The sequence below is a fragment of the Salmo salar genome, chromosome 13 (genome assembly GCF_965601325.2).
Source record: "Salmo salar chromosome 13, fSalSal1, whole genome shotgun sequence".
NCBI classification, from domain to species: domain Eukaryota; kingdom Metazoa; phylum Chordata; class Actinopteri; order Salmoniformes; family Salmonidae; genus Salmo; species Salmo salar.
The window spans coordinates 13,521,991-13,547,319 of NC_138303.1; the positions used below are offsets into that span (position 1 = coordinate 13,521,991).

General features: G+C 42.4%; 2 protein-coding genes across 2 annotated transcripts in view; one reads left to right on the forward strand and one right to left on the reverse strand.

The window, feature by feature from the left end:
• Positions 1–985: 985 nt before the first annotated feature.
• On the reverse strand, positions 986–23,446 carry LOC106566443 (nuclear factor 7, brain). Its single transcript, XM_082959685.1, has 3 exons — positions 23,341–23,446; positions 20,422–20,441; positions 986–2,773 (listed from the first exon to the last, which is right to left on the reverse strand). The coding sequence occupies exons 1-3, from the start codon at positions 23,444–23,446 to the stop codon at positions 1,541–1,543; spliced, it is 1,359 nt and encodes a 452-aa protein (XP_082815811.1). The 3' UTR covers positions 986–1,540.
• LOC106566442 (solute carrier organic anion transporter family member 4A1) overlaps positions 5,790–25,329 on the forward strand; it is a 67,863-nt gene continuing 48,323 nt past the window's right edge. Inside the window, exon 1 of the mRNA XM_082959838.1 lies at positions 5,790–5,962. The gene's annotated coding sequence lies outside the window, so the exon portion shown is untranslated. The remainder of the gene's footprint in view (positions 5,963–25,329) is intronic.

A 25,329-nucleotide genomic window follows, 5' to 3' on the forward strand; every position in this document is an offset into this window, starting at 1 on the left:
CAGACATCATTCAGACAGTTTTGGAAACTTCAGAGTGTTTTCTATCCAAATCTACTATTAATATGCATATTCTAGTCCCTGGGCCCGAGTAGTAGGCCGTTTAATTTGGGTACTTTTTTCGTCCGGCCGTGAAAATACTGCCCCTTACCCAAGAGAGGTTAATACTCACATATCTTCAATATCTCGGTGCTCTCTCTCTCTGTCTCATTTCTCACCACAAAAATGATATGTGCTCTTTGTCTCTCTTATAAAGAGTGCAGAGACTCTAAACAACTGTAGGTCGTTATCCATCTTAGCAGGATATAAGCTACATGAGTCCAAAGGTTACATAATCACATATCTAACTACAGTATACCTCAAGATCAAAAGCACAAATGTACATGATGAAAAGATACTATGTTTAACCCAATGCATGAAGCCTATTGGTGGTGGGACGGTTGATGGTATAGATCTACAGAAGGCCACTTCAAGGAGGACAAAGGGCTGTCCTGAGTAGTCTGCATGGTGAGAGGATAGAAGCTGGTATCAATAATAGTAGTAGAAGTCTGCTTGGTGAGAGGATATTTCATTTGGTTTAAATTTGATTAGGATTGCTTTTAGCCCACCAAAGGCTAGTCTTCCAAGAGTCCAAAAAATATATATTTACAAAAAGCTAAGTAAAAACACAAACAGAGATCCACATTCCCAAAACATTTACATATTACGAGTTACACCACCTAGCTAGGATAGTGGCTGGTGTCTAACATACAATTCATGTATGTGTCCAGTCATAAGTTATAAAAGGGGAACATCAGAACAATCTGTTGGTATTTCTTTCAGTGATGATGTGGCTGGAGACATGTTGCTTTTTGAAAGTCCAATATCTTGACAACTTGACTGCTGACATGCAAAACATTTTGGGACTGTGTTATCAGTGTCCAACCAGGCCTACTGGATTCACAGTAAATCCAATTGGCTTAAAGGCACATACACCAGTAATGCAAAATCAGGGTAAACTAATAGACCATTTTATTTGTCAAGTTCTCTGCACACAAGCTATAATAAATATGTGAAGGTGAGGAAGATGATAAACGTTATGAAAAGCCTCACCCTAATCTAAAATAGAAATTGCTCATTATAAAAACACAAGTCAACAAGTATGATATAATTTGATATATGTACAAAATGAATATTTACAAGATAGTAAAGCGTTAAAACCAAAACATACACTGTTTACATCACAGGGTTGTGGTTATGTAACATCTCAATAACTCAATGTAAAATCTGATTCCTAATCATAACGTCTGCACCATAGTGTCATTCAGTAATTCCCTTAATGCAGTTGTGAAAAGTTAAAGGTTTAAAAGTAAATGTACAGGTGGCATGTCAAATAAAATGTGAGACACTATGATGTGTGTTTAACTAAAGCGTTTACAGAGCATGTCAAATCTCCCTTTGATTCTGATCCATCCATGACCAATATCACAGTTCTGCCACGTTGTGTGTCAAAATTACTTGTAGATTGTTTTACTTTGATGTGACTGGAACTATGATAAGCAGATCAATACCAGCATACTGCCAGGGGGTCAGAATCTACTCCATCACATTCACCAATGTTAAAATAGGCTGACACATCCTTCCAATTACAGACTAGAGTATAGATAATCGACATGTCATCTGCATTGTAGAAAGAGAGTTCCTTGGTTGCACAATTTAGGTATAGCGCTATCTTTCGAGGTGTATCACTAAAAGTGATTAGTTTTTCGGTAACCGTACCGTGAATAGTATATTTTTGATTTCTATACCTGAGACACATTGTTCTTGAACCCAAAAGTCCAAACAAAAACCTCGCCGAAATCTTTTTAACTCCCAGTTCCCAGAAAGCCCCACTTCCCACTTCTATTTCCCAGCAGTGTTGTCCAGTGCTGAACTTACTCTTACTCACTAATTTTGATTGTTGTGATTGATGTCGAGCTGAATGAGTTAAAAAAGCTGATTCCGCATTTCCGGGAGTACAAAACACACTGCGTCTGTCATTGGAGATAGTCAGTTTCTGACTCAGTGTTTGTAGTGTGAGTCTCTCTGGAAGAGGTTTGATTACCTGCAGCATCTCCTTCCACACAAAGAACTGCAGGTGAGACTCATAGGGCCCCAGAGAGAAGGAGACCGGTGTCACCTTGAGGTCATCTACCCTGGACTTGTATGGACGCTCCTTGGTGGCGTCCTCAGTCGTGGCCTCCCCATGACGTTCTGGTGGTGGCATGTCCCTGTCCTTCAGTGCTTTTACCTCAGATAAGCCCATGTCATTCCACCAGTGCAGGAAACCCTCACTGTCTGGGATGTCCTGAGCAGATTTCATCATCACCTCCTTCTCTTTCCTCTCTGACAGTATCAACTCCATAGTCTCTAAATTCCCTCTCATCTTCTTCAAGGCCTTCTCTTCTTTCTCCTGCAACTCATTCTTTATCTGTTCTTCCCTCTTCTTCAGAAACTGGTGCATCTCTTCAAACTGGCTGCTGATTTGAGTCCTCAGCTGACAGGACTTAGTCTTGGTTTTTGTCATCTCTTCTTCCTGTTGTTCGGCCAGTTGCTCCACGGAGCTGTTGTCACTAGTGAGGAACTGAATGGCCTCATCTAGTTCCCGCCTCCTAGCTAAGGCTGCCTCTTTGATAGGTTTAAACTTATGCCCGTCATGCTTCTCCCCATCCCGGCATATGACGCAAACCAACTGTTGGTCTGTCTCACAGAATAGTTTCAGTTTCTCGTCATGGTCTAGACACAACCAGTCAGTCCCCTTTGAAAAAAATAAGCGTAATGCATTATTATTATTATTTTCTCCATAACATCCCAAATAAAGCATACACAGGTAGTGAATGAAAAGTGAAAAAATGCTGACTTGTAATATATTTTCCAAAAAGGTTGCTGGTTCGAATCCTCAAGCCAACTAGGTGAAAAATATGTCCATGTGCCCTTGAGCAAGGCATTTAACCCTAATTGCTCCTGTAAATTGCTCTGGATAAAAGCATCTGCTAAAATGTGAAATGTAAAAAACTCACCCCTCTCTTCTCATCGCGTACTGCTTCCTCTTTAGCTTTGTTGGCCAAGCTCTTCAGAATGTGGTTTGTTGAGAGGTTTCCCTCAGCTGTTGAGATTCTAGCCCGGCAATGAGGACACAGGTTCTGTGTTCTCCGAAAATGTGTAAAACATTGTCGACAAAATGAGTGACCGCAGGAGAGGCTAACTGGATCAGTGAAGAGAGAGAGACACACACAGAACAGGTTAGTTCCTCTATGTACGCAGTAGACGCCATCTCTCACACCAGATCCTTACCTAAGCCTGTGTTAAAATGAGGAAACAGCTTTTAGTTTCACATCTATTCATCGTGGTTGTGAAACACTTTAACCACACCCTCTCTACGTGTACATTCAGCTCTACAGACACAGAGTGACTAATCTACCAATCACCTTGCATCATAAATAACTACTCAATATTATTTGTTGATCATTCAGTCGGTCAAAATTTACCCATGGTACATCACGGCTTTGATGCACAACCAGAAATTGTCCAGGTACCTGAAAGTAGCAACGAAGTAAAGAAGTCCAACATCACACCCTACTGGTTAATCAGTGCAGAGATATGAGATAGTCTTCAGACCTTGGTTTTAATGTCTAGGCTTCAGACCTTGGTTTTAATGCCTAGGCTTCAGACCTTGATTTTAATGTCTAGGCTTCAGACCTAGGTTTTAATGCCTAGGCTTCAGACCTTGGTTTTAATGCCTAGGCTTCAGACCTTGGTTTTAATGCCTAGGCTTCAGACCTTGGTTTTAATGTCTAGGCTTCAGACCTTGGTTTTAATGTCTAGGCTTCAGACCTTGGTTTTAATGTCTATTCTTCAGACCTTGGTTTTAATGTCTATTCTTCAGACCTTGGTTTTAATGCCTAGGCTTCAGACCTAGGTGTTAATGTCTAGGCTTCAGACCTTGGTTTTAATGCCTAGGCTTCAGACCTTGGTTTTAATGCCTATGCTTCAGACCTTGGTTTTAATGCCTATGCTTCAGACCTTGGTTTTAATGCCTAGGCTTCAGACCTTGGTTTTAATGCCTAGGCTTCAGACCTTGGTTTTAATGCCTAGGCTTCAGACCTTGGTTTTAATGTCTAGGCTTCAGACCTTGGTTTTAATGCCTAGGCTTCAGACCTTGGTTTTAATGCCTAGGCTTCAGACCTTGGTTTTAATGCCTAGGCTTCAGACCTTGGTTTTAATGCCTAGGTTTCAGACCTTGGTTTTAATGCCTAGGCTTCAGACCTTGGTTTTAATGTCTATTCTTCAGACCTTGGTGTTAATGTCTAGGCTTCAGACCTTGGTGTTAATGTCTACACTTCAGACAGCGCCTGTGTTACACAGCAAACATACAGGAGGACAAGCTAAGACGTTGTTTTGTCCCCAATATCGTTTTTACCAGTGTGTTCCTTTCATGTGTAAACCCACCTAACTAACATGACAGTGATAAGGGAGAGATCATTAACATGACAGTGATAAGGGAGAGAGACTCTGCACACTAACTGCACACTCATATTTTAATTGCATCAACAACAGAAACATTAAATACATTGCTTGTGAACTCAACTATAGCAGAAAACAAAAGGACTTCTCATCTGACCACAAAAACAGACAAACCTCTGACACGGAACCCAAACCGGCAGCACACGTGCACCATCGGGCATAAATGTATTTTGTCCCCCTACACCAAACGTGATCAAGACACGCAGGTTAAAATCTCAAAACAAACCCTGAACCAATGACATTAATTTGGGGACAATTTAGCTAGTTAGCTTGCTGTTGCTAGATAATTTGTCCTATATAGCTAGCTTGCTGTTGCTAGCTAATTTGTCCTGGGATATAAACATTAGGTTGCTATTTAATCTGAAATGTACAAGGTCCTCTACTCCGACAATTAATCCACACATAAAAACACCCAACCGAATCATTTCTAGTCATCTCTCCTCCTTTCAGGCTTTTTCATCGTTTAGCTTATATGGTGATTGGCATCTAAACTTTCAGACAACCGTCAACAGTTCATCTTTCAATCACCCATGTGGGTATAACCAATGAGGAGATGGCACGTGTGTACCTGCTTCTATAAACCAATGAGGAGATGGGAGAAGCAGGACATGCAGCACAACGCAGACGTGCGTGAGTAGTGTGGGTGCAATAATTGAATAACATAGATTCCTAAATTTATTTTGCAACGTTGGCGCATGCAACGTTGTGTAGTCAGGGTATGAGACTGGGATGCACTTGCTCTGCCTCTGACACGCACCCTACAGCCACTAAGGAGAGCCTAACATCCAGGGGAACATCACTTCCTGAAGGTGCTACTGCAGACTACAACCCTCAGATGGCCTCAACATGACAACCCAAACGTGACATGGATTAAATTACACCCAGACAGGGTTACAGACTAGCCTACTTAGCCACAACACAACAGCATTGAAAGAAAAATGGCAACTTGTAAATATGGAAAACCATAAACATATTGGTAGGCTACAGTAGAAGCTTCATTCGTATTCTTCTAGTCTACACGTTCTCTCATTTAACATTGCATCATGTACATGTACACATCTCCATGTAGCCTTGACTCATAAGTCGACATAATATTGTAGAAAGAAAAGTCACCGTGAAGCCACAACTCACTCATATCGACACCTCTCATTCGCGAGATCCTGCATCACGCCAATTGGTCCAGACGCGATAGCGCCATAGGGGGGCGAATATCATTGGGCGACATCAGCCTCTTTGAATTTACGGATGAAGCTGCGTTTAGCGGCCACACGACGCTGCCGCCATAGACCTGGAATAACTGCGAGGACCAACAAACAAAGAAGGACGTTCCGTATTAATGTAGAACATTTGAATCATGATTTCATCCACCCGAAGCCATCAAGGTCGAGAGACAACGGTTGGGTACCTAAAAGAACATTAACATGTAAGTATCTTACATTTTGTATCTGACACATCAGTGTTTACAGTTCCGTTTACGGGATGCTCTGTATCACCGATGGGCCAGCATCTTCACCATGCCCGCGGTCTATGGCTGTCACTACCGTAGCCTGATGGCAACGTGGATGCCGTGGCGTTACCCACCCAGTCGAGCACATGTTTTACGCCTACACATGAATGAAATATTTCCTCTCAGCTCTACACAGCATACATCTTTATCACGAATACTAAAACACATGTTGTTAATCAGTCACATTTGGCTCAGTGACGGTTGATAAATGGACAAAACGGGTTGTTCAACATCAACATCTGTCTGTAGTCTATTTAATCCCTCACAAGCCTGCTTGCTCTCTTTAATCCATCGGCTGCAATACAAAGGCATTCTGTGTATAGTTAGTTAATACAGCAGGGTGGTCGGGGGACTGGGACATAGTTAAAAATACACAATCAGTTCGTACCTTCATTACATGGGGATAAGATACTATATGCGTGGGAATACTTGAGAACAGATTTCCTAAATTAAAATCACTGAGTTGATTTCCTGGTGATTTTATGTCAATAGTCCTAATAAAAATAAAATAAATAAACTGTTTGATCATTATTATTATTATTATTGACCGTTATACCGTTAGCTGGGTGATGAACCAGCTGGGAACACTGACATGTACCAATGCTACTGTTTATGAAAGGATTTACGCTCATCATGTCTTGGTTATTAGCGCATGGATTTGCCCATCGTCAGGGTGTGTTGAGGCGTCACACTGAGGAATACAATGGAAGAAAACGAAACGGAAATGTACATAGGACGACACTAAACAACCTGATGGATTAATTTCTCTACCTCGTTTTACAAACGGACGTGTAGGTTATTATTAGTCCGTGATAATAGTGCCACTGCGGCGGGGATTATTTGGTCTCACTGTCATAGTTTATAATAGCCTACATATCTGCTCTTTGAGCGCGCAATATGTAGGCTATATATATATATTTATATAGGGCTAGACGTTTTTGATACATAGGCTACTGGATTTTCGATTCCGTTCGCCTCATTTGTCTACGCATTCGCGCAAAGAGTCTATTTCCCGCGCGCAACATAGTTTCATGCATGTTCTTGCATTAACTCAGGTTAAACACGGTCAAACAGTGACTGGCACCTGCGTCTCTCGTGTGGCTTCATTTGATGTAGATCAACATGAAAGTATTACAACCATACATCCTTGCAGTCGCAAAACGCTACTGTGTGTGGGTGAAGTGAAGGCACTGTGCACCTGTTCTAAGCTATTCCAAAAAACACGTGATATAGGCCTAAATAGACTATGAGTCATAATACCTATAAGTAACCACAAGGAAATGGTTTTCCACCATTCATTTTTCCGCAGGGGATTTTAGAAACGCTTAAAATAAGGGCTGTGTTTCATGTAGGTTTCCTCTGGTGTGACGTTTTGATAACCATGTAAATCTCTCTAGGACAAGGTGACTTTTATCAATATATTCCTGTGTATTTACATAGTGGGAAAATGATTGCAACCATTTCCCAGTTTGACCACTAGGTTTTATGGGTATTATGACGTCTTCACTGTGGGGCTCTATAGGGCGGGCCCAATGAATACACAGCCTATATACCAACCCTCTTAAAATATCAACCTCATACTTACTCCTGGCAGGTGAGTCATACACCATGCACCATTATCTAACTCCACACATATCTGTGATACAAAGTTGTAGCCTAGGTTCTGTATCCTACGGTCTTTATCCTACGGTCTGTATCCTACGGTCTGTATCCTACGGTCTGTATCCAAGGGTCTGTATCCAAGGGTCTGAAAGCCTAGGGTCCTGCATCCTATGGTCTGCAGCCTATGGTCTGCATCCTATGGTTCCCATCATTTGTATATTTAAGCAATAAGGCACCTTGGGGGTTTGTGGTATATTACCAATATACCATGGCTAATGGCTGTTCTTAGCCACAACTCAACGCTGTGTCTGAACACAGCCCTTAGCCGTGGTATATTGGCAATATACCACAAACCCCCAAGGTGCCTTATTGCTATTATGAACTGGTTACCAATGTAATTAGAGCAGTAAAAATACATGTTTTGCCATACCGGGTATACGGTCTGATATACCATGGCTGCCAGCCAATCAGCATTCAGGCCTCGAACCACCCAGTGTATAATAGCCTATATAGCATACTGAAATAAACTAAAATGTCCCTATACCTTGAAAGTATACCTGGGGATATATTGTCACATATTACACTATAACTGCCAGACCTGGTTTGACACACAGCTGTTTTAAGAGTGATTCCCAGTAACACTTGATCCCTTGTCCCGTATACAGAGGCCTAATTGACAGGGGTCTCCCATGTGAGCTTGTCCACTGTTAAGTTCCCATTGACTGTGGTTTAAACCCTCCCCATCCCACAGGAGACCACTACTCACTGTAAAAACCACATGAATCATTCATCCTGTTGACCGAATGACTGCATGGGTTGTAAGGGTAGTGTGTTGAAGCAGTCAAACCAATCACATGTCTGTCAGGGTGTAATGGAGAGGGTGTCCTCTGTGTGTCAGGGTGTAATGGAGAGGGTGTCCTCTGTGTGTCAGGGTGTAATGGAGAGGGTGTCCTCTGTGTGTCAGGGTGTAATGGAGAGGGTGTCCTCTGTGTGTCAGGGTGTAATGGAGAGGGTGTCCTCTGTGTGTCAGGGTGTAATGGAGAGGGTGTCCTCTGTGTGTCAGGGTGTAATGGAGAGGGTATCCTCTGTGTGTCAGGGTGTAATGGAGAGGGTGTCCTCTGTGTGTCAGGGTGTAATGGAGAGGGTGTCCTCTGTGTGTCAGGGTGTAATGGAGAGGGTGTCCTCTGTGTGTCAGGGTGTAATGGAGAGGGTATCCTCTGTGTGTCAGGGTGTAATGGAGAGGGTGTCCTCTGTGTGTCAGGGTGTAATGGAGAGGGTATCCTCTGTGTGTCAGGGTGTAATGGAGAGGGTGTCCTCTGTGTGTCAGGGTGTAATGGAGAGGGTGTCCTCTGTGTGTCAGGGTGTAATGGAGAGGGTGTCCTCTGTGTGTCAGGGTGTGGTGTCAGGGTGTTATGGTAGGGTGTGGTGTCAGAGTTTTGTGTCATGGTGTGGTGTCATGGTGTGGTGTCTGGATGTGGTGTCAGAGTGTGGTTGCAGTAAATTAGATAGATGTTAATCATATTACGCTATGATCCAAAGATAATCTATTTTAGAGAAAGTGTGGGTATCAACAGTCATACAGCGTAACATTTGATTTAATATGTGTGTGTTTTTGTGTTTGCGCATATGCTACGATTGCATGATTGTGTGGTGTCTTTGTGTGCTTTATCCCTTCTGCGCAAGGTCTCCAGAATGTCTGGTTGAGGAATTCACAGGAAAGGATAATGCCTACGGTCTGCAGGTCCAGTCCCTGCCATAAGCCCATGCAATAGAAACGGCAGCCATCTACATTCTGGTTCTGGTTAGGGATGTTCAGCCTCCTTCCTCTCCCTGCCACCTGCTCCCTATTTGGGCCTGGCAAGCGGATATTGCCTGAGTGAGCAGAATATTTTCACAATGAGGAAAGGTAGCACGCGCTCCAGCAGGTATATCTCTCTGGTCACCCCTAAAGCCAACTCCTCCTTTGGTCGTCTCTCCTTCCAGTTCTCTGTTGCCAATGACTGGAACAAAATACAAAAATCTCAAACTGGAAACACTTATATCCCTCACTAGCTTTAAGAACCAGCTATCAGAGCAGCTCCCAGGTCACTGCACCTGTACATAGCCCATCTATAATTTAGCCCAAACTACTACCTCTTCTCAAATCAAATGTATTTTTAAATAGCCCTTCGTACATCAGCTGATATCTCAAAGTGCTGTACAGAAACCCAGCCTAAAACCCCAAACAGCAAGCAAAGCATGTGAAAGAAGCACGGTGGCTAGGAAAAACTCCCTAGGAAAAACTCCCTAGAAAGGCCAAAAACCTAGGAAGAAACCTAGAGGAACCAGGCTATGAGGGGTGGCCAGTCCTCTTCTGGCTGTGCCGGGTGGATATTATAACAGAACATGGTCACGATGTTAAAATGTTCATAAATGACCAGCATGGTCAAATAATAATAATCATAGTAGTTGTCGAGGGTGCAACAAGCACGTCCGGTGAACAGGTCAGGGTTCCATAGCCGCAGGCAGAACAGTTGAAACTGGAGCAGCAGCACGGCCAGGTGGACTGGGGACAGCAAGGAGTCATCATACCAGGTAGTCCTGAGGCATGGTCCTAGGGCTCAGGTCCTCCGAGAGAAAGACAGAAAGAGAGAATTAGAGAGAGCATATTTAAATTCACACAGGACACCGGATAAGACAAGAGAAATACTCCAGATGTAACAGACTGACCCTAGCCCCCCGACACATAAACTACTGCAGCATAAATACTGGAGGCTGAGACAGGAGGGATCAGAAGACACTGTGGCCCCATCCGATGATACCCCCGGACAGGGCCAAACAGGCAGGATATAACCCCACCCACTTTGTCAAAGCACAGCCCCCACACCACTAGAGGGATGTCTCCAACCACCAACTTACCGTCCTAAGACAAGGCCGAGTATAGCCCACAACGATCTCCGCCATGGCACAACCCAAGGGGGGGGCGCCAACCCAGACAGGAAGACCACGTCAGTGACTCAACCCACTCAAGTGACGCACCCCTCCCATGGACGGCATGGAAGAACACCAGTAAGCCAGTTACTCAGCCCCTGTAAAAGGGTTAGAGGCAGAGAATCCCAGTGGAAAGAGGGGAACTGGCAAGGCAGAGACAGCAAGGGCGGTTCGTTGCTCCAGCCTTTCCGTTCACCTTCACACTCCTGGGCCAGACTATACTTAATCATAGGACCTACTGAAGAGATACGTCTTCAGTAAAGACTTAAAGGTTGAGACTGAGTCTGCGTCTCTCACATTGGTAGGCAGACCATTCCATAAAAATTGAGCTCTATAGGAGAAAGCCCTACCTCCAGCCGTTTGCTTAGAAATTCTAGGGACAATTAGGAGGCCTGCGTCTTGTGACCGTAGCGTACGTGTAGGTATGTACGGCAGGACCAAATCGGAAAGATAGGTAGGAGCAAGCCCATGTAATGCTTTGTAGGTTAGCAGTAAAACCTTGAAATCAGCCCTTGCCTTAACAGGAAGCCAGTGTAGGGAGGCTAGCACTGGAGTAATATGATCAAATTTTTTGGTTCTAGTCAGGATTCTAGCAGCCGTATTTAGCACTAACTGAAGTTTATTTAGTGATTTATCCGGATAGCCGGAAAGTAGAGCATTGCAGTAGTCCAGCCTAGAAGTAACAAAAGCATGGATACATTTTTCTGCGTCATTTTTGGACAGAAAGTTTCTGATTTTTGCAATGTTACGTAGATGGAAAAAAGCTGTCCTTGAAACAGTCTTGATATGTTCTTCAAAAGAGAGATCAGGGTCCAGAGTAACGCCGAGGTCCTTCACAGTTTTATTTCAGACGACTGTACAACCATCCAGATTAATTGTCAGATTCAACAGAAGATCTCTTTGTTTCTTGGGACCTAGAACAAGCATCTCTGTTTTGTCCGAGTTTAAAAGTAGAAAGTTTGCAGCCATCCACTTATTTATGTCTGAAACACAGGCTTCTAGCGAGGGCAATTTTGGGGCTTCACCATGTTTCATTGAAATGTACAGCTGTGTGTCGTCCGCATAGCAGTGAAATTTAACATTATGTTTTCGAATGACATCCCCAAGAGGTAAAATATATAGTGAAAACAATAGTGGTCCTAAAACGGAACCTTGAGGAACACCGAAATTTACAATTGATTTGTTAGAGGACAAACCATTCACAGAGACAAACTGATATCTTTCCGACAGATAAGATCTAAACCAGGCCAGAACTTGTCCATGTAGACCAATTTGGGTTTCCAATCTCTCCAAAAGAATGTGGTGATCGATGGTATCAAAAGCGGCACTAAGATCTAGGAGCACGAGGACAGATGCAGAGCCTCGGTCTGACGTCATTAAAAGGTCATTTACCACCTTCACAAGTGCAGTCTCAGTGCTATGATGGGGTCTAAAACCAGACTGAAGCGTTTCGTATACATTGTTTGTCTTCAGGAAGGCAGTGAGTTGCTGTGCAACAGCTTTTTCTAAAATTTTTGAGAGGAATGGAAGATTCGATATAGGCCGATTAGTTTTTTTATAATTTCTGGATCAAGATTCAGCTTTTTCAAGAGAGGCTTTATTACTGCCACTTTTAGTGAGCTTGGTACACATCCGGTGGATAGAGAGCCGTTTATTATGTTCAACATAGGAGGGCCAAGCACAGGAAGCAGCTCTTTCAGTAGTTTAGTTGGAATGGGGTCCAGTATGCAGCTTGAGGGTTTGGAGGCCATGATTATTTTCATCATTGTGTCAAGAGATATAGTACTAAAGCACTTTAGTATCTCCCTTGATCCTAGGTCCTGGCAGAGTTGTGTAGACTCAGGACAATGGAGCTTTGGAGGAATACCCAGATTTAAAGAGGAGTCTGTAATTTGCTTTCTAATGATCATGATCTTTTCCTCAAAGAAGTTCATCCATTTATTACTGCTGTATTTATCCCCTACTGTATTTATTTATTTGATTTATTATTTGATTTATTTTGCTCCTTTGCACCATATTATTTATATTTTAACTTTGAACTTTCTTCAAACTACAAATCTACCATTCCAGTGTTTTACTTGCTATTCTTTATTTACTTTGCCACCATGGCATTTTTTGCCTTTACCTCCCTTATCTCACATCATTTGCTCACATTGTATATAGTCTTATTTTTTTTCTTCTACTGCATCATTGATTGTATGTTGTTTTACTCCATGTGTAACTCTGTTTTTGTATGTTGTCGAACTGCTTTGCTTTATCTTGGCCAGGTCGCAATTGTAAATGAGAACTTGTTCTCAACTTGCCTACCTGGTTAAATAAAGGTGAAATAAATAAATAAAATAACAAGGTAGCCACCGAAACAGACCACTTATTAGTCATATGTTGTGTGTGTGGAGCGCAGGTCAGCTGTTTGTTCAGCCACACCCATTAATAACCCATCAACAACTGCCTGACTACATGTCATAAAGTGAAAACTTCAGTTGTGCCCCTTTCGTGTGTCCCGTTAACGGCGTGCAGCAGATAGAAAGTGTACAGACACAGGTGCCAAAGGTCCTAGTTAAGCTACTAAAATGTTGCAGTCTGGCTTTATTTTTTTTAAAGCTTGACAATTAATAACCAAAAAACAAAACCTGCAATAAAATAGAAACATGTTGGCCTATTATAGCACCATTTGAGCTGTATCCTAGGTTGGCGACTCAACTACAACGGCTACCATACCACAATGCACCATACCACAATGCACCATTCAACCGTGAAAACATGGTTTAAGTTGACATGCTAATGAACAGGGAACCATCGCGCTCTCCCAGAAGCTTGGCTGGTGTGTAAAACCCGCCAATTCAGACAAACCAAAAAGTTTCAACATTACAACAACCTATAGCTCCGTTTTTTGGTTATTCGTAGTTAATAAATACTTTTTGATTAGGGGGTCGCAGCATATTATGCACATCTGCGAGCATAGCAGCAAAGGACAAATATTATTTATCTCTTGTTTTAATATGTTAAAATGCTAATATGTTAAAAAGCAAATTTATTGTGTTTTTTTTCTTTTCGATATGGTTCGTGCGCTGATTGAGTTTGACAACCCTGGGCTAGCGTATGTATTTATGTAGCTAGCTAATTATTTAGCAAGCTAAAAACATGGAGCCTAACGTTAGCTAGCTAGCTGCTGGGAGAATGTCATGTCATTGGAGGAGTAGGTGAGTGATCGACTTTTTCCCCTCATATCGTTTTTCGTTTTTGTGGCTTTTGGTGAATGTGTTCAAATGATCTAAAGTTACGCTGTTGCTACTGCCTGTAAACACACAGTCCAGTTCAAAGTGATTGATAACAGGCCCGTGTGGCAAATGTCTTATTTACATATAGGCCTGCTGTAACTCTGATTGGCTATGGCACACCGTTTTGTGTAGACTGGACAGGACCGAGGTTTTTATTCAGTTTTACTTACTGCAGTGTCTATTAATTGTCCCACTCTATATTGCTATAGAATTTTCACAAATGCCTTACTATATGTCATTCTCAAACATGCTATGAATTTATGAAAACGTTAAAATATCTAAGTAAAAAAAAACAATTTAAAAGGGGAAGGGGGATACCTAGTCAGTTGTAAAACAATGCATTCAACTGAAATGTGTCTTCCGCATTTAACCCAACCCCTCTGAATCAGAGAGGTGCGGGGGGCTGCCTTAATCCACATCCATATCATCGGTGCCCGGGGAACAGTGGGTTAACTGCCTTGCTCAGGGGAACAGTGGGTTAACTGCCTTGCTCAGGGGAACAGTGGGTTAACTGCCTTGCTCAGGGGAACAGTGGGTTAACTGCCTTGCTCAGGGGAACAGTGGGTTAACTGCCTTGCTCAGGGGAACAGTGGGTTAACTGCCTTGCTCAGGAGCAGAACGACAGATTTGTACCTTGTTGGTTGTATATGAACACATTTTAATGTGATTTCATGTTGCTAAAATGCTGTCAGTCCCATTTTAATATTAAGGCTATGTGAGAGGTTATGGAGCTACAGTCAGTGTCCAGACTTCAGTTTCCATTTAACCCATTTAAACAGAAGGCTACAGTTTTCTTTACGTGCAATAGGCCTATTTGAAGTCATATCTTGTAACTGTCAAATGTGTATATTGCCTCACATTCATCACACATAACATACCACTGCTATCATCCTCTTTAACCACTTCACCTGATCTTTCCCAAACATGACCTTTCTGGCCCTCCACTCTCTTTATTTTTAACTCTCCATTTCACAGCTTTCCTCTTGTTGAATTAAACTCCTTTTTTGCCTCCGTGGTTCAACCTCAACTTTCTCTGCCCGTTCCCAAAAGCATTTGGCGATTGGTGTGTATGCTGTTTGGTGTGCGTACAGTTAGGCCCTGAAGCTTAGGCTTACTGACTAATACCAGAGAGCCTCAAATAATGAAAGAGAACCTCAATGTAGCTCATAGATAGAAATTGCACAAGAAAGATATATTACAACATTATTTATTCAATCCACCCGCCAAGCACCCGCCCTTCATCCACACAATATTTCATTAGCCTAAACCCGCCAGCCCCGCGGATATAACCACGAGGACTAGAGTTATGAGTCAACCCGGACATCATAAATGTGTGTGTTTGTGAGCGCGTGTGCGAGAGAGAAAGAGAGTTATGTGTGTAATATGTACATCAAATCTAAACTAAAATATATGTACATGACTGGGTGAACTTTATGACTGGGTGAACTTTATGACTGGGTGAACTTTATGACTGGGTGAACTTTATGACTGGGTGAACTTTATGACTGGGTGAACTATATGACTGGGTGAACTATATGACTGGGTGAACTATATGACTGGGTGAACTCTACATGACTGGGTGAACTCTACATGACTGGGTGAACTCTACATGACTGGGTGAACTCTACATGACTGGGTGAACTCTACATGACTGGGTGAACTCTACATGACTGGGTGAACTCTACCTGACTGGGTGAACTTAGAAGAATAGATATAGTGTCTAGTTTGGTTATCAGACAAGAAGTTGTGTATACATTCTTTATTAACATGGCACCTTTTATAGCTTTACTGGTATCTGCAACGCTTTGTCAAATACTCTACTGTCGACGCCACCCTAGTTCCATATCTTCATCTGCATGAAATAAAATGGAAATAACTGACTTTAAATAGCTTGACAAATAAGGCAGCTGTCAGTGTGCATACAGATCAGGATCAATATTACCTGTCGCCAATGGTGACAGCTAGTCTTACTGGGGTCCGACACATAACGAAAAACACATTACAGGCAAAATACTTAGATACATTTAAAAACATTAACATGTAGTGTGTGTGTCTGTGCATCTATCAGTAACACGTACATGTCAGTAGATGCACACAACAAGTAGGTGACGTGTGGTATGTTAGATACTGTACAAGTTTGCATGTTCACTTGTTTTGTCTGTGTTTATTTCCTTGAAGGTCGTACCATACAACCATACAACCTCTCTCACTGTGTGATGTATGGTAAGCTGCTGGTAATGGCGACTTTGTTTGTGTGAGGTGTGTGTGTGTGTGGGAGTGTGCTGCAGTGACCCAGCATCTCTTCTGTCTGTTTTTAATCATTGGCATTAAGAACCTTTATTTCAAATCGTCTTCCTGTCGACCTCGTTCCTCATGTAGGCTGCTGTAGCTCTTTTAATGATATCTGCAATAGTACCATGGTATTCACTGAGGCCTATTTTCATGTTGTTGTCTAAAGTACACTGCACTAGAGGTCGACCGATTATGATTTTTCAACACCGATACCGATTATTGGAGGCCCAAGAAAGCTGATACCGATTTAATTGGCCGATTTGTGTTATTTTTAATTTATTTTTATTTTATATATATATATATATATATATATATATATATATATATATATATATATATATATATATATATATATATATATATATATATATATATATATATATATATATATATTTGTAATAATGACAATTACAACAATACTTAATGAACAATGAACACTTTTATTTTAACTTAATATAATACATCAATAAAATCAATTTAGTCTCAAATAAATAATGAAACATGTTCAATTTGGTTGAAATAATGCAAAACAAAGTGTTGGAGAAGAAAGTAAAAGTGCAATATGTGCCATGTAAAAAAAGCTAATGTTTAAGTTCCTTGCTCAGAACATGAGAACATATGAAAGCTGGTGGTTCCTTTTAACTTCAATATTCCCAGGTAAGAAGTTTTAGGTTGTAGTTATTACAGGACTATTTCTCTCTATACCATTTGTATTTCATATACCTTTGACTATGGGATGTTCTAATAGGTACTTTAGTATTGCCAGCCTAATCTCGGGAGTTGATAGGCTTGAAGTCATAAAGAGCGCAATGCTTGAAGCATTGTGAAGAGCTGCTGGCAAACACAGTAAAGTGCTGTTTGAATTAATGCTTATGAGCCTGCTGCTTTCTACCACCGCTCAGTCAGGCTGCTCTATCAAATCATACACTTAATTATAACATAATAACACACAGAAATACGAGCCTTAGGTCATTAATATGGTCAAATCCGGAAACTATCATTTACAAAACAAAACGTTTATTCTTTCAGTGAAATACGGAACCGTTCCGTATTTTACCTAACGGGTGGCATCCCTAAGTCTAAATATTGCTGTTACATTGCACAACCTTCAATGTTATGTCATAATTACGTAAAATTCTGGCAAATTAGTTCGCAACGAGCCAGGCGGCCCAAACTGTTGCATATACCCTGACTCGGCTTGCACTGAACGCAATAGAAGTGACACAATTTCCCCAGTTTAATATTGCCTGCTAACATGAATTTCTTTTAACTAAATATGCAGGTTTAAAAATATATACTTCTGTGTATTGATTTTAAGAAAGGCATTGATGTTTATGGTTAGGTACAGTCGTGCAACGATTGTGCTTTTTTCCGCAAATGCGCTTTTGTTAAATCATCCCCCGTGTGGCGAAGTCGGCTGTCTTTGTTAGGAAGAAATAGTCTTCACAGTTCGCAACGAGCCAGGCGGCCCAAACTGCTGCATATACCCTGACTCTGTTGCACAGAACGCAAGAGAAGTGACACAATTTCCCTAGTTAAAAGAAATTCATGTTAGGAGTCAATATTAACTAAATATGCAGGTTTAAAAATGTATACTTGTGTGTTGATTTTAATTAAGGCGTTGATGTTTAGGTACACATTGGTTCAATGACAGTGCTTTTTTTCACGAATGCGCTTGTTAAATTACCCGTTTGGCAAAGTAGGCTGGGATTCAATGATAAATTAACAGGCACCGCATCGATTATATGCAACGCAGGACAAGCTAGATAACTACACATGGTTGATATTACTAGTTTAACATTAACATTTTAGTCATTTAGCAGACGCTCTTATCCAGAGCGACTTACAGTAGTGAATGCATACATTTCATTTCATGCATTTTTTAAAATGTTTTATTGTACTGGCCCCCCGTGGGAATCGAACCAACAACCCTGGCGTTGCACACACCATGCTGGCGTTGCAAACACCATGTTCTACCAACTGAGCCACAGGGAAGGCAACTAGTGATTATGTTAAGATTGATTGTTTTTTATAAGATACGTTTAATGCTAGCTAGCACCTTACTTTGGCTCCTTGCTGCACTCGCATAACAAGTAGTCAGCCTGCCACGCAGTCTCCTCGTGGAGTGCAATGTAATCGGCAATGTAATCGGCCATGATCGGTGTCCCAAAAAATGCAGATTTACCGATTTGTTATGAGAACTTGAAATCGGCCCCAATTAATCGGCCATTCCGATTAATCGGTCAACCGCTACATTGCACAATTAATTCAGAAGAATTTTCTGAAGAGGGTCCTGTCCCACATAACTTGACCAAGTGGGTGTATGTCAGGCCAGGTGGAATAACTTGGCAATGGCCTTCGTTTGAGAACTCACAATGTCCCGCTGGCTGCTACTTGACTTTGTTCAAAGCCATTTTCACTGGACCATTCCTGTCCTTTCACATAACTACAACAGGCAAATCAAAGTCTGGTTGTTGAGTGGCCCCATACAAGTGGCCCCATACAAGCGCACCTAAAAAGTTTTCATTATGTTAGATTCATTTTACAGTACTTAGCTGAGGTGAGACTTGTTAGCACTTTAAGATGTGTATTTGTTTGATAGGAACAACAAGATGAACACATAAGAATGTGACAACAAGATGAACACATTAGGACATATAACAACAAGATGAATGACATAAAGATAATGGTTCAGATGTGGTCACATGCTTCCTGTTCTTACATTTGCAGATTTTCCCAGAAGTGTTATCCGAGAGATGACTAATTCACAGAACCGTTTAGAAAAAGTGAAGTGCCGTTTCAGATAATGGAACAAATGTCTACTTCTGATATGTAGTTCTTGGAAAGGCCCTCGAGTGACAGGTTCATTGTCTCCGCCGCCCTCCATGATCGTTCAGATGGTTGACCTACATCCTGCTGTCTCTGACGGTACTTCACTGAGGGGTCTTGTTCGTTTTCTCGTACTTTCTTTTCATGCTGTCTGTGGTTGAGGCACGCTCGTCAAGGTCAGCAGGCAAGGGCTCTTAATTAGCATCATCGTCATGGTGACCTCTCCTACCTCCTCACGAAGCTCATATAAGGGCAAGTCTGGCTTGGAGACGTCTGATAGGCTGACTCTCTAGGTCTTCTTCCAGTCAGTTTCACCTGTGATCTGACAGACCAACAGGAGGCAGCGAGCTCTGGCAAGCCTGTCTGTCTGGAGAAGTAGGGCAGGAGAGTTTAGTGTGTCTGTGTGTGTCATATAACCACTAACTCCTAACCACTAAGTCCTAACACTAATCACTAACTCCTAACACTAATCACTAACTCCTAACCACTAACTCCTTACCCTAACCCTAATTGTAACTCTAACCCTAAATCTAACCCCTACACTTAAAATAGCCTTTGTCTTCATGGGGACATAGGAAAAGAAAAATAAGTGTTCTTGTTTTACTGTCCTTGTGGGGACTTTTGGGGATTTCAGGTCCCTACAATGATAGAAGAACCAACTAACACACACACACACACACACACACACACACACACACACACAGTAGAGGAGTCGCACGTGTACATGATGAACTCTATAACAGTCTCTATATCTGAGGAAGGATTAATTGGTGTGTCCCCCTTTCTGACTCTCAGCCCCAAAAGACAAATAGCACAGGGGTGCAGACAGGGGAGGTGAGGGTTAAAAGAGCGTGCCTGCAGGGTGATGTTTGCTCTGTGAGCAGCAGTGAAGCAGAAAGCCAGTATTGGGTCAGTTCCTGCCTTGCCAAGTTCTATTAGCTCCCATAGAGTGAGATGACCCCTGTGGGGTGTACTGTTACTGCGCTGAACTGGAAGGCTGCAAGGCTGGGACGGGGCGTATCCCACTGACACCTGTCTGTACAGGACGACATCCTACACTGGCTGGCATATCTGGGTGTCAATGAAATCCGTCTATTAAGGATAGTATGAATAACTTTAACCACACTGGGACTATATGTACCTGGAGCCTCCTGACACAGCCCAGCCACACCTGTCTGACTCATCTGCACTCCTGAGCAAGTACCAGGAAGTTCAAAGGTCAACTGAATTTTTTTTTAAAGGATAGAAAGGTGTCATTGAAAAATACTGAACGTTTCAACCCTAATGCTTCTGAAACTACTGCTGCTGCTGTTTGGGGAGCACTTGGGTAGCGATACTTTGAGGATTTCCCCGCTAAGGGAATGTATTTTATCTCTGTGAATGTGGATGTACCCAACGACTCACCTGAAACCTGATCTCGTCTGCTGTGTGGAGAACATAGAAACACAAGAGGAAAGGAAAGACAACATCTATAGGAGGAAAATAATCTAGAGGAGAAGGAAAGCACAACTGAAGATCACTTACTCTGACTTGGTGTGTGGTTTTTTTTAATAGCTCTTAGTCACATACAAAATCTCTGAATACAGTGTCACTTGACTGAATCAACTGGTAGATTTACCCGAGCACAAATATGTAGGTCAGTTTAATGCCAGACAGTTGTACTGCATGTATATTTCATAATGAAGCAGTAAAGTGTTATAACATTAACTTACTGGATGTAAGATTCCAAAGGGCTTCCCTGGACACTGTGTCACTACTGCTACTGTCAGTGTTAAACCACACGGCTTTCACGTGTTTACAATGTAACGTGTATAACAAGAGGACATTTGTGTCAATTGTAGCTAAGGAGATGCACTACAACATTGGAAATGTGGGGCTGGGGACTATTTCCTACCTCGTGAAAAAACTCAACCTTAATTTTTCAAACTCTTTTCTTGGCCATGTTGATATTTCATTAAATCCATCCTGTAATCAGGGTAGACGTAACATAGTAATCCTAAATCCGGGACACTCCAATTAGTATCAGATGTTACGTTTTGTATGGTATGTATTAATCTGTGGATGTCCATCATGCATTTCATGTTGATATGTTATGAATTACAATTTGTTGTGGCTAACGTTTGCTAGTTGCTAGGTTGCTAACGGTAACATTAGCTAGGTTAGGGTTAAGGTTAAAGGGTTAAGGTTTGGGTTGGGGTTAAGCGGAGGTTGAGCTAAAATGCTAAAGTTGTCCGTGAAGAGATTCGAACATGCAATCTTTGGGTTGCTAGACGTTCCCGTTACGTCTTCACCCATCCATCCATCCCGACCAAACCATCTCTACTTTAGATTTTGTCTTAAGTAACCTTCTGTCTTATGTAACTTTACCAAATGTAACACATCATACTCATTTGGGTGGTCCGGATTTCCGTTTACTATGTTACGTCCGGTCTATGAGACCAGGCTGTTAAATCATGCATAGCCTGCAGAAACATTATGTAGCAGAGTACTGTAGATGTCTGTTGAACTGATATAGGTATCTGGCTAGTGATAACAGAAAACTGCTGCCCTATCCAGCATAATAAAGGAATGAGTCCTGTATGCCCCATGTGTTTTAGATTGGCCCTGCCTTATACCCCAGGCACACCGGACGCTCTAAGACACACAGAGGACTGATGAATAGACAGACACAGGTACAGCACAGTGGGTGTGAGAGGGAGAGTCCGGTTAAAGATGGGGTACTGAGACATACAGTGTGACGTATTGTTTAGACAGAGAGAGTGTAGCTGTATGAGATGTGTCACGGCCCGGGTGTTGGAGAGGGACAGACAGCCACTGTGTCTCCAGGGCTTTGGGTTCTGCCACTGTGTCTCCAGGGCCTGGGGTTCTGCCACTGTGTCTCCAGGGCCTGGGGTTCTGCCACTGTGTCTCCAGGGCCTGGGGTTCTGCCACTGTGTCTCCAGGGCCTGGGGTTCTGCCACTGTGTCTCCAGGGCCTGGGGTTCTGCCACTGTGTCTCCAGGGCCTGGGGTTCTGCCACTGTGTCTCCAGGGCCTGGGGTTCTGCCACTGTGTCTCCAGGGCCTGGGGTTCTGCCACTGTGTCTCCAGGGCCTGGGGTTCTGCCTCAGCCTCAGCCAACATCTCTGACAGCCTGCTGTCCATATGTCCAACTGTCTTTCTGGTAGTTGTATACCTGCTGTGCCATGTCTGTCTATCTGTCTGTCAGTTTGTCTACTCTACTGTACCTAACTTATTTTGTAGTGTTTATCCATCTGTCCCTCCAGTGTGTGTCACTGTGTGGTGTGTCACTGTGTGGTGTGTCACTGTGTGGTGTGTCACTGTGTGGTGTGTCACTGTGTGGTGTGTCACTGTGTGGTGTGTCACTGTGTGGTGTGTCACTGTGTGGTGTGTCACTGTGTGGTGTGTCACTGTGTGGTGTGTCACTGTGTGGTGTGTCACTGTGTGTTGTGACTGTGGGGTGTGACTGTGCGGTGTGTCACTGTGTTTGTGACTGTGCGGTGTGTGTCACTGTGCGGTGTGTGTCACTGTGCGGTGTGTGTGGTGTGTGTGTGTGTGACTGTGCGGTGTGTGTGTGTGTGTGACTGTGCGGTGTGTGACTGTGCGGCTGTGCTGTGTGTGTGTGTGACTGTGCGGTGTGGCTGTGTGTGGTGTGTGTGTGACTGTGTGTGACTGTGTGGTGTGTGCGTCAGATTACTCTGATGTGTACTGGTCAACTTCTGATTTGCTATCATGCTCTAGTCAGGATGCTGCTCCTCTGAGCTACATACTGGTACTGCTCCTCTATGAGATATGTACTGGTACTGCTCCTCTGAGATGCATACTGGTACTGCTCCTCTGAGATACATACTGGTACTGCTCCTCTATGAGTTACATACTGGTGCTGCTCCTCTATGAGTTACATACTGGTGCTGCTCCTCTATGAGTTACATACTGGTGCTGCTCCTCTATGAGTTATGTACCGGTACTGCTCCTCTATCAGTTACATACTGGTGCTGCTCCTCTATGAGTTACATACTGGTGCTGCTCCTCTATGAGTTACATACTGGTGCTGCTCCTCTATGAGTTATGTACCGGTACTGCTCCTCTATCAGTTACATACTGGTACTGCTCCTCTATGAGTTACATACTGGTGCTGCTCCTCTATGAGCTCATGTACTGGTGCTGCTCCTCTATGAGCTCATGTACTGGTACTGCTCCTATGAGATGCATACTGGTGCTGCTCCTCTATGAGATGCATACTGGTGCTGCTCCTCTATGAGATACATACTGGTGCTGCTCCTCTATGAGTTACATACTGGTGCTGCTCCTCTATGAGTTACATACTGGTACTGCTCCTCTGAGTTACATACTGGTACTGCTCCTCTATGAGATACATACTGGTGCTGCTCCTCTGAGATACATACTGGTGCTGCTCCTCTATGAGATACATACTGGTACTGCTCCTCTATGAGATGCATACTTGTGCTGCTCCTCTATGAGATGCATACTTGTGCTGCTCCTCTATGAGTTACATACTGGTACTGCTCCTCTATGAGTTACATACTGGTGCTGCTCCTCTATGAGCTCATGTACTGGTACACCTACGCACAGTTGAAGTCAGAAGTTTACATAAACTTAGGTTGGAGTCATTAAAACTCATTTTTAAACCACTCCACACATTTCTTGTTAACAAACTATAGTTTTGTCAAGTCGGTTAGGACATCTACTTTGTGCATGACACAAGTCATTTTTCCAACTATTGTTTACAGACAGATTATTTCACTTATAATTCACTGTATCACAATTCCAGTGGGTCAGAAATGTATATACAGTAAGTTGACTATGCCTTTTAAGTAGCTTGGAAAATTCCAGAAAATGAGGTCATGGCTTTAGAAGCTTCTGATAAGCTAATTGACATCATTTGAGTCAATTGGAGGTGTACCTGTGGATGTATTTCAAGGGCTACCTTCAAACTCAGTGCCTCTTTGCTTGACATCATGGGAATATCAAAAGAAATCAGCCAAGACCTGGTTCACAAAATAAATGGCATCATGAGGAAGGAAAATTATGTGGATATATTGAAGCAACATCTCAAGACATCAGTCAGGAAGTAAAAGCTTGGTCGCAAATGGGTCTTCCAAATGGACAATGACCCCAAGCATACTTCCAAAGTTGTGGCAAAATGGCTTAAGGACAACAAAGTCAAGGTATTGGATTGACCATCACAAAGCCCTGACCTCAATCTTATGGATACATTTGTGGGCAGAACTGAAAAAGTGTGTGCGAGCAAGGATCCTACAAACCTGACTCAGTTACACCAGCTCTGTCCGGAGGAATGGGCCAAAATGCACCCAACTTATTGTTGGAAGCTTGTGGAAGGCTACCCAAAACGTTTGACCCAAGCTAAACAATTTAAAGGCAATGCTACCAAATACTAATGAGTGAATGTAAACATGTGATGAAAGAAATAAAAGCTGAAATAAATCATTCTCTCTACTATTATTCTAACATTTCACATTGTTAAAATAAAGTGGTGATCCTAACTGACCTAAAACAGCGATTTCTTACTAGGATTATATGTCAGGAATTGTGAAAATCTGAGTTTAAATGTATTTAGCTAAGGTGTATGTAAACTTCCAACTTCAACTGTATGTAAACACAGTGAGGATTGTTAGTCAGAACTTACTGTTTGTGCTGAGGTTAGTCAGAATTGGCTCTAAGTGCTCAATCTGGGTGGCAGTATACACAATGGATGTCATCCTCGTAAAACCATCCTTGTACAAATTTTTCTTGGGCGTACAGTAAGGATGTAACTGTATATAGATAAACAGTATGAAGAACAATACTACCTCTGGTGCCACACACAGATGAAGGAATCCTGGGGGTTTAATAGTGTTCCTTGTAGACTAAACACAATGGGGAGATCATTATCAAGGCTTGATCTCATGGAAATAGTAGGTTTGCTGTTTGCTGCCTTAACCTCCCAGGAAGCATTGAGTTAACTGGGGCTGAAAGACAACAGTCTTAGTGGGCTGTACCTTGGTTAGTTTTGTAGTGATTGGTTGATTTTCCTTTTTTTCCTCCAATGACGTTACCATTGGACCATACTCTTCATCCAGAATCAAACATTGCACATGCTCGGGCCAGTCTTTCATAATACATCATTTTTTTTAACATACAGTACTTTCCCAAATTATTGTTTTTCAAATATGTTTAGTTTTATATTTTCCCCTCAGTCTGTCCAGGGTCAGCGTCAAGTTACTGTACCATATTACCAAACGTAAACCTAAAAATTACGATGTCACCGACAGTGCAGGAAAGTAGTTTTTAGCC

What these genes read in the sequence shown, in the direction of transcription:
- LOC106566443 (XM_082959685.1), bottom strand. Translation starts at nt 23,446, where the DNA reads ATGTATCTCATAGAGGAGCAGCACCAGTATGTATCTCAGAGGAGCAGC. An exon ending in AACTCAGAGGAGCAGTACCA is followed by an intron (nt 20,442 to 23,340) that starts GTATGTAACTCA and finishes TTCTCCACACAG; the next exon opens with CAGACGAGATCAGGTTTCAG. An exon ending in CAGACGAGATCAGGTTTCAG is followed by an intron (nt 2,774 to 20,421) that starts GTGAGTCGTTGG and finishes TTTTTTTCAAAG; the next exon opens with GGGACTGACTGGTTGTGTCT.